This window comes from Cherax quadricarinatus, chromosome 19, assembly GCF_038502225.1.
Source record: "Cherax quadricarinatus isolate ZL_2023a chromosome 19, ASM3850222v1, whole genome shotgun sequence".
Lineage (NCBI taxonomy): Eukaryota > Metazoa > Arthropoda > Malacostraca > Decapoda > Parastacidae > Cherax > Cherax quadricarinatus.
Window position 1 is genome coordinate 9085214 of NC_091310.1, and position 14941 is coordinate 9100154.

The 14941-nt window shown below is 40.3% G+C and overlaps 1 protein-coding gene across 1 annotated transcript in view; it reads left to right on the plus strand.

The window, feature by feature from the left end:
- Positions 1-10641, plus strand: part of Sec24CD (Secretory 24CD) — a gene marked incomplete at its 3' end in the record, with an annotated part of 157089 nt that extends 146448 nt beyond the window's left edge. The window contains 1 exon segment of the mRNA XM_070086547.1: positions 10378-10641. Within this exon segment, the coding sequence (XP_069942648.1) occupies positions 10378-10641 (264 nt within the window).
- Between the last annotated feature and the right edge of the window lie 4300 nt (positions 10642-14941).

Consider the following 14941-nt stretch of genomic DNA (forward strand, 5'->3'; position numbering starts at 1 on the left):
CGACAGGTCCTCTCAGAGACTTGTTCTCAGGGTTGGCCAAATTTCAAAAAAAAAAAAAATTATTTTTTCTTGTGAAAAGATAGAGAATCTTTTCGCGATCATAATGACACCAAAAGTATGAAATTTAATGGAAAACTTAAGGAATTATGCTCTCACGAAGTTAGCAGTCTCGACGATGTTTACGCATCGGCGATTTTACCCACTTTGAGCCCTATTTTCAGCCAATTCCAGTGTGCTAGTTGACAAAAATCATAACTATTTCGCTAAAATTCAATTTTTTTCTATCGAACGAGTACAAGAAACCACTCATTTACCGATTTGAACTATCCAATAAAGTGGTCAGAATTTAGCAATTTTGCCAGTTTCACACACATTTCAAAAGATGCCAATTTCCAAATAGTGTCCAGAATAAACAAGAAAGACATTCCTGGCACTAAAATAACAGGTTCTCTGTTCGTTAGTCACATCCCCAGGCCCCTCTTATATTTCTTTGGCTTTCCACTTTGAATTTTTATTCTTATAAAAAAATAAGATTTACTGTTATGCAGACTACTGCATTAGTGTAGAAATGGTATAAATAATATCAGTGCACTTGTGAAAGAATATTAGACTCACCAGTTGACGTGTATTGGACGCTTGGCATGATTTGTTTACTTTTGAACTTTGGTAAAAATCGAACATTTGTGCTGCTTTGAGCTCAATTTCAAAGTACTTTTCATTGTAAAACCAGTCAAAATCATCTGAATTTCTGTAATATGTCTTCCATTCTATAAAATGAGACCAAGAAAACTAGAATACAGAATGCAGTGCAAAGTCGCTGTTTTAATCCAAACACACGGTCAGTTTTTTTTTTTCTCATTAAGCACTGTGTGCTGCAAGGTTTTTTTTATACTGCCCACACTGACCACATAGACCCATTCTTACATATGTAAGCCTACCAGCTTCCTTTCATTAGATTTGAGGGCGCTAGAATTTAGGCATACTAGTACGTCAAAAACCCTGGGTCGTAAGATGTACTAGTACGTCCTAAACCCTCAAAGGGTTAAAGGATGGAACAAAGTGGGATGACTTGGAGGTTGTATAAATCTAAAGTTTAGGGAAGGTAGGGTAGGAGCCATTCTAGGAAAGGTTGGAGGGAGGGGGTAAAGGTGTTGTGTGCAAGGTGCTTGGACATTCAGCAAGCGTGTGCAAGTGTGTTTGATAGGACTGAGTAGAGGCAAGTAGGTTTTATGACATGCAGTTGGAGTGTTAGCAAAGTAACATTTATGAAGGGATTTGGGGACACCAGTTAGCTGGACCTAGTCCTGGAGCTGGGAAGTACAGTGCCTGCACTCTGAAGGAGGAATGGGGATGAATATCAAAATGGTATACAGTACCAACAGGTTGGTAGGTAAGACACATAGGCAGCAGTTAAGCAACTTTATTCCGAAACGTTTTGCCTACACAGTAGGCTTCTTCATTCGAGTACAGAAAGTAGGCAGGAACAGTAGAGATGTGAAGACGATGTAATCAGTCCATCACCCTTGAAGTCGTAGATTTGAGGTCAGTCCCTCAACATTGAGAAGTTCAGTTCCATAGTCTGGAACTATCTGAAGATCAAGTGACAGTGCGGAGACTTTAATACTGTTGGAAGGAGAGGTGCAGAGTAGTAGTAGTGAGAATGCAGCCACTGAGAGGTTATGTCCCTCTCAGATCAAACAATTCTCACTTGAAAAAGTTGTCCAAGGCGTTTTGATCTGAGAGGGACATGACCTCTCAGTAGCTGCATTCTCACTACTACTACTACAGTGGACCCCCGCATAGCGATATTAATCCGTGCAAGAGAGCTCATTGTTATGCGAAATTTTCGTTATGCGAATGAATTTTCCCCATAAGAAATAATGGAAATCAAATTAATCCGTGCAAGACACCCCAAAGTATGAAAAAAAAAAATTTTTACCACATGAAATATTAATTTTAATACACACAAACTGAAAAAGGCATGCAAAATTACATGACACTTACTTTTATTGAAGATCTGGTGATGATTGATGGGATGGGAGGAGGAGAGAGTGTTAGTGTTTAGAAGGGGAATCCCCTTCCATTAAGACTTGAGGTGTCGAGTCCTTTTCTGGGGTTACTTCCCTTCTTCTTTTAATGCCACTAGGACCAGCTTCAGAGTCACTGGAGTTTTGTCACACAACATATCTGTCCATAGTGGCCTGTACCTCTCGTTCCTTTATGACTTCCCTAAAGTGTTTCACAACATTGTCAGTGTAATAGTCACCAGCACGGCTTGCAATAGCTGTGTGAGGGTGATTTTCATCCATGAAGGTTTGCACTTCAAGCCACTTTGCACAGATTTCCTTAATCTTTGTAGTAGGCAATTTCTTCAATTTCTCTCTCCCCTCCTTTGAACCAGTTTCCTCAGGTCTGGCCTCTTGCTGTTGAAGTTGATCTATCAGCTCATCAGTGGTTAGTTCTTCATTGTCCTCCTCCACCAACTCTTCCACATCATCCCCACTAACCTCCAACCCCAAGGACTTTCCCAATGCCATAATAGATTCCTCAACTGGCATAGGATTCTCAGGGTTAGCCTGAAACCCTTCACAATCCCTTTGGTCTACACATTCTGGCCACAGTTTCTTCCAAGCAGAGTTCAAGGTCCTCTTAGTCACTCCCTCCCAAGCCTTACCTATAAGGTTTACACAATTGAGGATATTAAAGTGATCTCTCCAAAACTCTCTTAGAGTCAGTTGAGTTTCTGATGTCACTACAAAGCACCTTTCAAACAGAGCTTTTGTGTACAGTTTTTTGAAGTTTGCAATAACCTGCTGGTCCATGGGCTGCAGGAGAGGAGTGGTATTAGGAGGCAAAACCTTCACCTTAATGAATTTCATGTCCCCATAAAGTCGCTCTGCCACGTCTGTAGGATGGCCAGGGGCATTGTCTAACACCAGGAGGCACTTAAGTTCTAATTTCTTTTCAGTTAGGTAATCTTTCACATTGGGGGCAAATGCATGGTGTAACCAGTCATAGAAAAAGACCCTAGTGACCCATGCCTTACTGTTTGCCCTCCACAGCACACACAAATTTTCCTTGAGGACATTCTTTTGCCTGAACGGTCTGGGAGTTTGAGTGATACACTAATAAAGGCTTCACTTTGCAATCACCAGTAGCATTGGAACACATCAACAGAGTAAGCCTGTCTTTCATAGGCTTATGTCCTGGGAGTGCCTTTTCCTCCTGAGTAATGTAGGTCCTGCTTGGCATTTTCTTCCAAAACAGGCCTGTTTCATCACAATTAAACACTTGTTCAGGTTTCAGTCCTTCAGTTTCTATGTACTCCTTGAATTCCTGCACATATTTTTCAGCTGCTTTGTGGTCCGAACTGGCAGCCTCACCATGCCTTATCACACTATGTATGCCACTACACCTCTTAAATCTCTCAAACCAACCTTTGCTGGCCTTAAATTCACTCACATCATCACTAGTTGCAGGCATTTTTTTAATTAAATCGTTATGCAACTTCCTAGCCTTTTCACTTATGATCACTTGAGAGATGCTATCTCCTGCTATCTGTTTCTCATTTATCCACACCAATAACAGTCTCTCAACATCTTCCATCACTTGCGATCTCTGTTTCGAAAACACAGTTAAACCTTTGGCAAGAACAGCTTCCTTGATTGCCTTTTTGTTGCCCACAATAGTAGCAATGTTTGATTGGGGTTTACTATACAACCTGGCCAGCTCGGAGACACGAACTCCACTTTCATACTTATCAATGATCTCTTTCTTCATCTCTATTGTAATTCTCACCCTTATTCCTGTAGGGTTGGCACTAGAAGCTTTCTTGGGGCCCATGGTCACTTATTTTGAAGATAAAATCACCAGAAACACTGTAATAATACGAAATGTTCCGATTGTATGCTTGGATGTTACCGCGGAGGCTGGCTGGTAAACAATGCCACCGGCGGAACATGTGAGGCTGGCTAAGGCCGCACATTAGACGCGTCTCGGACGAACAGCGTTGAGCGGGTTTTTTAGCGGTATGCGAGGCAAAATCTTAGCGATAAAATGTATCAGTATGCGGATTTAACGTTATGTAAGGCCATCGGTATGCGGGGGTCCACTGTACTACTACTCTGCACCTCTCCTTCCGACAGTATTAAAGTCTCCGCACTGTCACTTGATCGTTTTAGAATAAAGTTGCTTAACTGTTGCCTATGTGTCTTACCTACCAACTGAGGAATGGGAATGTTTGCAGTTTTGAACTGTAGTATTATCACCCCTCTAGCAAGTCTGTGATGGAGTGAGTAATGGTGAAAGTGTTAATTCTTTTTTGGGCCACCCTGCCTCAGTGGGAAATAGCCAGTGTGTTCAAAAAAAAAAAAAAAATAATAATACACTGGAAGGCAGTCACTTAACGTGAGGTTATGCTATGTGAGGGCTTATTGTGAGTATAAATTGGGATCAGATAAATGATGGTGTGTAAAAGAAGGAAATTGAAAGTGAACATGGGAAAGAGCAAGGTGATGAGAATAACAAAAAAATTAGGTAATGAAAGATTGGATATCAGATTGGAGGGAGGAAGTGTGGAGAAAGTGAATGGGTCTATGAAAAATGAGATGAATCTTAGAATTGATGATGAGAAAAAGGTAAGTGGTGCACTGAGGAGTCTGTGGAGACAAAGAACATTATCCACGGAAACAGAGAGGAATGTATGAGAGTGTAGTTACACCAACACTTTTGTCGCGGGGTTTCTAAAATTACGTATTATCCAGAGGACTGAGGAGGGGGAGGGAGGGTTGTTGAGGTGGTTTGGACATTGAGGGGATGGAGCAAATATACATCTGTATATGTATATACAGCATATACATCTGTAGTGGAAGGAAGGTGGGGTAGGGGTCATCCTATGAAAGGTTGGAGGGAGGGGGTAAAGGTGGTTTTGTGTGCAAGGAACTTGGACTTCCAGGAAGCCTGTGTGAGTGTGTTAGGAGCGAATGGAGGCTAATGGTTTTTACGACTTGATAAGCTGTTGGAGTGTGAGCTAAGTAACATTTATAAAGGGATTCAGGGAAACTGGTTAGCTTGACTTGAGTCTGGAGGTGGTAAGTACACTGCCTGTGCTCTGAAGGACGGGTGTTGATATCTTGTAGTTTTTGAACTGTAGTGTTGGCACACTTCTGGCCTCTGTGGGAAATGGCTGATGTGTTAAAAAAAAAAAATTCTTGGTTTGTAGCTTTGGTCTTTTGTTTTCCTTGTTAGCACTAGGAAATCTTCCTTGTTAATTATTGTGCTTTGATACTAGTGAAGGGCTCTTGTTCCAGGGAAATGGACTTACCCTCCCCCTGGTATCAAACCTTATTAATAGCCTTCCATTCCTGATGTGCTGCATGGCCTAGATGGATTTAGCAGTTATTTTTTTTATTATTATCACACTGGCCGATTCCCACCAAGGCAGGGTGGCCCGAAAAAGAAAAACTTTCACCATCATTCACTCCATCACTGTCTTGCCAGAAGGGTGCTTTACACTACAGTTTTTAAACTGCAACATTAACACCCCTCCTTCAGAGTGCAGGCACTGTACTTCCCATCTCCAGGACTCAAGTCCGGCCTGCCGGTTTCCCTGAACCCCTTCATAAATGTTACTTTGCTCACACTCCAACAGCACGTCAAGTATTAAAAACCATTTGTCTCCATTCACTCCTATCAAACACGCTCATGCATACCTGCTGGAAGTCCAAGCCCCTCGCACACAAAACCTCCTTTACCCCCTCTCTCCAACCTTTCCTAGGCCGACCCCTACCCCGCCTTCCTTCCACTACAGACTGATACACTCTTGAAGTCATTCTGTTTCGCTCCATTCTCTCTACATGTCCGAACCACCTCAACAACCCTTCCTCAGCCCTCTGGACAACAGTTTTGGTAATCCCGCACCTCCTCCTAACTTCCAAACTACGAATTCTCTGCATTATATTCACACCACACATTGCCGTCAGACATGACATCTCCACTGCCTCCAGCCTTCTCCTCGCTGCAACATTCATCACCCATGCTTCACACCCATATAAGAGTGTTGGTAAAACTATACTCTCATACATTCCCCTCTTTGCCTCCAAGGACAAAGTTCTTTGTCTCCACAGACTCCTAAGTGCACCACTCACCCTTTTCCCCTCATCAATTCTATGATTCACCTCATCCTTCATAGACCCATCCGCTGACACGTCCACTCCCAAATATCTGAATACATTCACCTCCTCCATACTCTCTCCCTCCAATCTGATATCCAATCTTTCATCACCTAATATTTTTGTTATCCTCATAACATTACTCTTTCCTGTATTCACTTTTAATTTTCTTCTTTTGCACACCCTTCCAAATTCATCCACCAATCTCTGCAACTTCTCTTCAGAATCTCCCAAGAGCACAGTGTCATCAGCAAAGAGCAACTGTGACAACTCCCACTTTGTGTGATTCTTTATCTTTTAACTCCACGCCTCTTGTCAAGACCCTTGCATTTACTTCTCTTACAACCCCATCTATAAATATATTAAACAACCACGGTGACATCACACATCCTTGTCTAAGGCCTACTTTTACTGGGAAATAATTTCCCTCTTTCCTACATACTCTAACTTGAGCCTCACTATCCTCGTAAAAACTCTTCACTGCTTTCAGTAACCTGCCTCCTACACCATACACCTGCAACATCTGCCACATTGCCCCCCTATCCACCCTGTCATACGCCTTTTCCAAATCCATAAATGCCACAAAGACCTCTTTAGCCTTATCTAAATACTGTTCACTTATATGTTTCACTGTAAACACCTGGTCCACTCCCCCTACCTTTCCTAAAGCCTCCTTGTTCATCTGCTATCCTATTCTCCATCTTACTTTTAATTCTTTCAATAATAACTCTACCATACACTTTACCAGGTATACTCAACAGACTTATCCCCCTATAATTTTTGCACTCTCTTTTGTCCCCTTTGCCTTTATACAAAGGAACTATGCATGCTCTCTGCCAATCCCTAGGTACCTTACCCTCTTCCATACATTTATTAAATAATTGCACCAACCACTCCAAAACTATATCCCCACCTGCTTTTAACATTTCTATCTTTATCCCATCAATCCCGGCTGCCTTACCCCCTTTCATTTTACCTACTGCCTCACGAACTTCCCCCACACTCACAACTGGCTCTTCCTCACTCCTACAAGATGTTATTCCTCCTTGCCCTATACACAAAATCACAGCTTCCCTATCTTCATCAACATTTAACAATTTCTCAAAATATTCCCTCCATCTTCCCAATACCTCTAACTCTCCATTTAATAACTCTCCTCTCCTATGTTTAACTGACAAATCCATTTGTTCTCTAGGCTTCCTTAACTTGTTAATCTCACTCCAAAACTTTTTCTTATTTTCAACAAAATTTGTTGATAACATCTCACCCACTCTCTCATTTGCTCTCTTTTTACATTTCTTCACCACTCTCTTAACCTCTCTCTTTTTCTCCATATACTCTTCCCTCCTTGCATCACTTCTACTTCGTAAAAACTTCTCATATGCTAACTTTTTCTCCCTTACTACTCTCTTTACATCATCATTCCACCAATCACTCCTCTTCCCTCCTGCACCCACTTTCCTGTAACCACAAACTTCTGCTGAACACTCTAACACTACATTTTTAAACCTACCCCATACCTCTTCGACCCCATTGCCCATCCTCTCATTAGCCCATCTATCCTCCAATAGCTGTTTATATCTTTCCCTAACTGCCTCCTCTTTTAGTTTATAAACCTTCACCTCTCTCTTCCCTGATGCTTCTATTCTCCTTGTATCCCATCTACCTTTTACTCTCAGTGTAGCTACAACTAGAAAGTGATCTGATATATCTGTGGCCCCTCTATAAACATGTACATCCTGAAGTCTACTCAACAGTCTTTTATCTACCAATACATAATCCAACAAACTACTACTGTCATTTCGCCCTACATCATATCTTGTATACTTATTTATCCTCTTTTTCTTTAAATATGTATTACCTATAACTAAACCCCTTTCTATACAAAGTTCAATCAAAGGGCTCCCATTATCATTTACACCTGGCACCCCAAACTTACCTACCACACCCTCTCTAAAAGTTTCTCCTACTTTAGCATTCAGGTCCCCTACCACAATTTCTCTCTCACTTGGTTCAAAGGCTCCTATACATTCACTTAACATCTCCCAAAATCTCTCTCTCTCCTCTGCATTCCTCTCTTCTCCAGGTGCATACATGCTTATTATGACCCACTTCTCGCATCCAACCTTTACTTTAATCCACATAATTCTTGAATTTACACATTCATATTCTCTTTTCTCCTTCCATAACTGATCATTCAACATTACTGCTACCCCTTCCTTTGCTCTAACTCTCTCAGATACTCCAGATTTAATCCCATTTATTTCCCCCCACCGAAACTCCCCTACCCCCTTCTGCTTTGTTTCGCTTAGGGCCAGGACATCCAACTTCTTTTCATGCATAACATCAGCAATCATCTGTTTCTTGTCATCTGCACTACATCCACGCACATTCAAGCATCCCAGTTTTATAAAGTTTTTCTTCTCGTTTTTTTAGTAAATGTCTACAGGAGAAGGGGTTACTAGCCCATTGCTCCCGGCATTTTAGTCGCCTCATACGACACGCATGGCTTACGGAGGAAAGATTCTTTTCCACTTCCCCATGGACAATAGAAGAAATAAAGAAGAACAAGAGCTATGTAGAAAAAGGAGAAAAACCTTGATGTATGTATATATATATGCATGTGCGTGTCTGTGAAGTGTGACCAAAGTGTAAGTTGGAGTAGCAAGATATCCCTGTTATCTAGCGTGTTTATGAGACAGAAAAAGACACCAGCAATCCTGCCATCATGCAAAACAGTTACATGTTTCTGTTCCACAGTCATCTGGCAGGACGGTAGTACTTCCCTGGGTGGTTGCTGTCTACCAACCTACTACCTATTCTCTATGAATATAATCATTTTTTTTTTAACACCAGCTGTCTCTCTCCAAGGTAATGACCCCAAAATAAGAGAGGCTGTACATTCATTAACTTTCATTCAGTTGTTGTCTTGCCAGAAGTGTGGTGACATCCCAGTTCAAAGATCTCTGAACCTTAACATCCTCACCCCTCCTTTAGAGTTAGGGTAATCTACTTCTCATCTCTGGTACTTAAGTATTGTTAACATAACCTGCTTTTACACCAACAGTATGTCAAGTTATAAGAAACATTTGGTTCCACTCAGATCTAATGATTTACACAAAACTGTTGAGTGTTCAAGCCCTTAACACTTAGTGTGTTCCCAGGGTCTTTGTGGCCCAGTCCCAGACCAGGCCTCCCTGTAGATGACCTGATCAGCCAAGCTGTTGGTGTTGATGGCACTCGCCTTTTTCTCCTACAAGCCTGTGATTTTATTGATTAGAATAAAATCTTTTCTCCTACCTACTCTGCCATTGCTTTTTGTGTATGTGATTGGAGCTGCTGTGTATATAATGAAAAAAGTACTTGAAGGAAAGTCTGAGCCTAGAGAGGAATGAGGTAAGTCACTGGGTAGAAGTATCTCTGGTCATCTCATGATTTCCTGGAAAAAGCAGCAAATAAAAAAACTGATAGATGTATCCAGTGTCATATTTTGAGGGGAGGAGCTTTTTATCTGCAATTTTCCTGCAAAAACTTAGTCCTTACTTATTAACTATTTTAATGAATGTTTAACAGATGCTGGTTACTTTAATCTTTTTTTTCTCCTTGTGTGTAATTTTTTAAATTAATGGGTAGTATTATAACCCAGGAGTCCAAATGGCCTGTTATCCTGGGTGTAAAGGGAGCAGAATATACACAGCAGAAAACTTTTGACTTATATTATCCTTCACCAATTTAGAACAGCAGTATGTACACTATATACACTATGTACAGTGATATGTATTAGTGCACTCCACGGTAAGCAAGGCAGAATAGAAGCCACTAGAGAGCAGACCGTGCTTCAACCAGCTCTAGAATGGGAATGACAAGGGCAGACAGGAGAGTGGTACCCACATAACCTCTGCGATTGCCAAAACCATCTTCTCATTGGCTGGAACCTGGGTACTGGTTGAGCGACAGGGCCCCATCGTCAACCCTCAGTCACCTGGTTCGCTGGTTGGGGGAGATAGCCTGTAAATGAGGGTGTGTACATGCGCTGAATAAAGGTTACGTACTCTTTGCATGCCACAGGTAGTTTAGCTTAAGAGTTTGCTTTCACCACCTCTGTCAAGACATCATGGAGAAGCTGCAATATTTAAGCAAACAATAATGTAGTAAAGACAGATATCAGAAATGAAATTGTTTCTGTACCTTGCATTTTGTCTTGCAGAACACTGGAATCCCTGCAGCTCTCCGCACATCCTATGACAAACTTCATCCTGAAGGAGTCTTCTTGCTGGAGAATGGTGTGCAGATGTTCTTGTGGGTTGGGTCCAACATCTCGCCAAAATGGTTAATGGATGTGTTCGGGGTAAATGCTCCACATCAGCTGGACCCTGTAATGGCAGAGCTACCAGAACTTGATAATCCCACATCGAAGAGAGTATGTGATATTATTAAGGCCATTCGAACTCAACGCAAGAAACACGTCAGGGTAAGACTAAATTAAAGGATGTGTTGGTGATTGTTTTAGTAGTCACTTTGGTTTCTGGTAGAATTACCAACAATAGATGCAGCTAATGTAACATTTTACTGTGGCATTGTTTTGCTCTCCAGGAGCTCCTGGAGAGCAATGTTGCCACAATAAAATGCCACATTAGTTACATCTGTGTTCATTTACTTTAGTGTCTGGTGTGCTGTAGCATAAGGTTATAGTGGTAGTTGTTCAGTAATTGCATAAAAAACTACATAAATTAATGTGTAATGGCTTTTTTTTTTTTTTCCATCTGTGTGGGGGAGGGGCACTAACTGATAGGGAGATAGTTTCATCCAAAGAAGTGGAGCATAGCTCCAGTTCTTTGATTCAAAAACTCTTCACCATCATCAAGGCAGCTAGCTCCCATGATAATTTAATCATACACGAAGGCCCCACTTACATGGTGGGTTAGGTTTAGGGCTACTGCCCTAAAGCGAAAATCACCGTAAAGTGAGTTACCTTTTTATTTCACTTGTAAATGCATGCAAGTGCTTGATAACATGTTTTCACTATCATATATTATTACAAACACAAATGTAGACTATGGCCTGCACACCTTGCCGTAGTACAATAACCATTTAGGAACGAGCAAATAATGACTAGTTCCTTCACCAAAACAAGCTGGCATTTATGACATATATAGAGCCTATGTACAGTATATACAGCTACAGTAGACCCCCAGATTAAGACGTCATCGGAATAAGCAACGTTTTTTGCTTCAAAATATTGGTTCTGTGAGTCACTGAACTCGGTAAAAGTCATTCATGTCGGGACCTGAGCTGCTCAGTGTGCCATTGTTTACCAGCCAGTGAGGTTGATCCCACACATTCATACAATACATTTTGTATTATTCCATTCTTTTTAGTGCTTATAACTGCTAAATAAGCTACCATGGGCCCAAAGAAAGCTTCTAGTGCCAGCCAGCCCCTTTGTAAAGGGCTGAGAGAGAGGGGAGAATGTGTCTTTTTCAGTGATTCTGCAATATGTACGATATTAAAGCAGCAGGAGTCAATAAAGGCTATAGCGCCAGCCAGCGATCAAGTGTAGCATTAACTGTAGCAAGTAAGTTAAGTGATTATTCGATAGAAAAAGGACTGCTTGAAACTGACTCCTCCATTGTTGTTGGAGGTATATAGGGCTACTGACTAACACTGCTGCCTCTGCTGCCACCTTCATCACCACTATGTAAGGCTCATCTTTCAGTGGCCCTTATACACCCAACAACAAACAACACGCCACCACTCGTGACACTCTTAATGCCATATTTTATTAATTTGAGAGTATATATCATGTTTCTATGTTATTAATATTGTTTTTTATGCCATATTAGATGAATTGTGCTAGATAAATAAGCCATAGAGCTGATATTAGTGTCACATTGAAGGACTAGCTTGTCCTGTTTCCCAACACAATTCTTAACATACGCCAGGAACAGACCTATCTAGAACACTTTTTTAAGCGATGGGTCTAGGGACTAGAGCTCGTCCTAGTGGCATTAAAAAAACAAAGGAGGGAAGTAACCCAGGATAAAGACTTGGTACCTGAAGTCTTTATGGAAGGGGATTTCCCTTCCAAACAGTTGTAAACTCCTCCATCCTCTCCCCCCCTCCTGTCTTCCATACATCACTGTCTTCAATAAAGGTAAGTGTGATGTTATAATTGTTTTATTCTTCAAGTATCATTGTTTTCTGTGTAGGTAAATGTATATTTCACGTAGAAAATATTTTTTTATTTCTTATGGAGAAAGTTTGTTACGAATAAGTCAGACTCGGGATAAGTCACCCTCTGGAATGGATTAATTTCATAATCCAGGGGTCCACTGTATGTACAATAAAGCAAATATGGAAGCACAAGACAAGGTGAGAACTACAGCAACCAGCATAAGTTGTTTCATGAGTATACCACGTTGCTTCAGAGCTTTGGCAGGATTCTTTGTGATTAGCTGGTTGAACCAAGAAACAGTAGGACTCCCGTAACTGTGGGTCCGGTTTCAGCAGTTTCAGTTGTCTGCGGTTTACCGTGGCCTGAAAATAATCCTTAATTTTGTTTATAATGGCCTCAAAGTGCAAAAGTAGTGATAGTAGTTCTTTAAAGACTAAGAGAAGCTGTGAAGTGTTTCCTATCAGTGAAAGTAATAATTCTCCACTTATTGCATGTAATTTATTAAACTTTAGAACTCATATGTATGTACAGTAGACCGTTACATTACGTTCCTGAAAACTGTTAGGTAAATCTGTGTTAGATAAACTGAAGAACTTATGGGAAAAATAGGGTTATGTTCCTGGGAGCCCCAAAAAAGCCAAACAACTTTTTTTAGGCCTCCTGATCTTACAAAACTAAAAGTGAACATGTAATTGTTGTTCATTGTCATGATTTATTATGTTGTTTATACTGCTTAAGACTACAAATGCAACAGAAATGATAATTTTTCTCACCTTAAATTGTGGGTGCTGGTGTTTGTCGATGATTGTGGTCCTATTGGGATGAGGTGGATGGTATACATTTTGGTACTGAAGTCGATGGTTGTACTGGATGGTGCATAAATTCTGTAATGAATTTCTGGCTTATTTTACCCTGCAGTACATTATACAGCTGATGGTAAGGCATCACCTGCTTTAGACACGGTTTCAGAGCACTGCTTCTAGATTTGTCAGGGTCCTCCTCAGTGAAAAAGTATAACTTAGTCAGTAAAGTCAAGTCAGTCAGTAAGTCATTCAAGTCTGTAAGTCAGGTCTGTTAGTAAGCGAGACGACATCCTGGGTTATTCGTTACATACACTTGTATATTTACCTCATTCTTTATACTTGTTTGAACTGAAGCTTCATTAACCCCTTGACTGTCGCAACCCCTAATCCTGAGGTGTCTCCTGGTGTTGCAAAATTTCCCCCCCAAAAAAAAAAAATTTTTTTTTCTTTATGAAATGATAGAGAATCTTTTCCCAATTGTAATGACACCAAGAGAACGAAATTTGATACTAAACTGACGGAATTATGCTCTCGCGAAGTTAGCGACCTTCGGCTAAGAATGGAAGAATGGATTCTTCCAGTCGACCAAACTCGTAGCTATTTCTTTAGAACTCCATTTTTTCTATTGATTCAGTACAAGAAACTGCCCATTTACCGATTTCAACTACCCAGTAACTTGGTCAGAAATTTGCAATTTGACCAGTTTCACGAAAGTTAAAAAATATGACAATTTCAAAATAAGGTCCAGTATGAATACTGAGGACATTCCTGGCTCTAAATTAACATTTTCTTTGTTCATCAGTCATGTTTCCAGGCCCCTCTGACATTACTCTTCCTTTCTGTTTTGAATTTTTATTCACACAAAAAATAGAAGATTTACTGTTAGGCAGACTACTACAATGCTGTAATAATTGCAGAAATACAGTGGAACCTCTACTTGCGAGCATGTCCACGTGCGAGTTTTTCCAAATACGAGCAGTCGATGGGTCGATTTTTTGCTTCTATATACGAGCAAAATTTCCACAAGCGAGCAGACCTCAAGGCAGGTTCCTTGACACTGGTGAGGAGCTCTTGCTCTTGATCTCGGGAATTGTATCTCATTTGTTTGTTGGACTATCTTATTGAAACTTGGGCAATGTATGATGGAAAGATGGTTCTTAACGTACACCAAAAATGAAAGAAATCTAAGCATAAATAATGGAGTTCACTTCTCAGCAATTAGTCACCCCTTAGTGGTAATTTCGAATGGTTTTTATGGTTGTATTCTCGTTTTTTTGGTCTCATTTGATAGAATGGAAGATATATTACAGAAATAGATATGATTTTGATTGCTTTCGTGACGAAAAGCGCCTTGAAATTGAGCTCAACCTAGGAGAAACGGTCCATTGCTTGGCTGTTTCAGCGTAAACAAATGTCACTGTCCATTCCAATATGCAGTCGTGAATGGGTTGACATATTTATACAATTATTGCAGTAAGGAATAACAGTAAATCTTATATTTTTTGTGTGAATAAAAATTACAAATAATTTATATAATAATATTGATAATATGTATAATAATAATATGAATAATAACAATATGTATAATAATAATTCATATATAATAATAATGTACTACATATAATAATTATAATAGACGGCTTCAAAAGGCCGTCACTAGATGGCAGTGTTTACCACAACAAAGAGGGAGCGGTTGTGGCCGCCTCCACCTGTTACATAATGACATATTTTATTCATTTTAGAGTATATATCATGTTTCTATGTTATTTATATTGTTTGTTATGTCATATTAG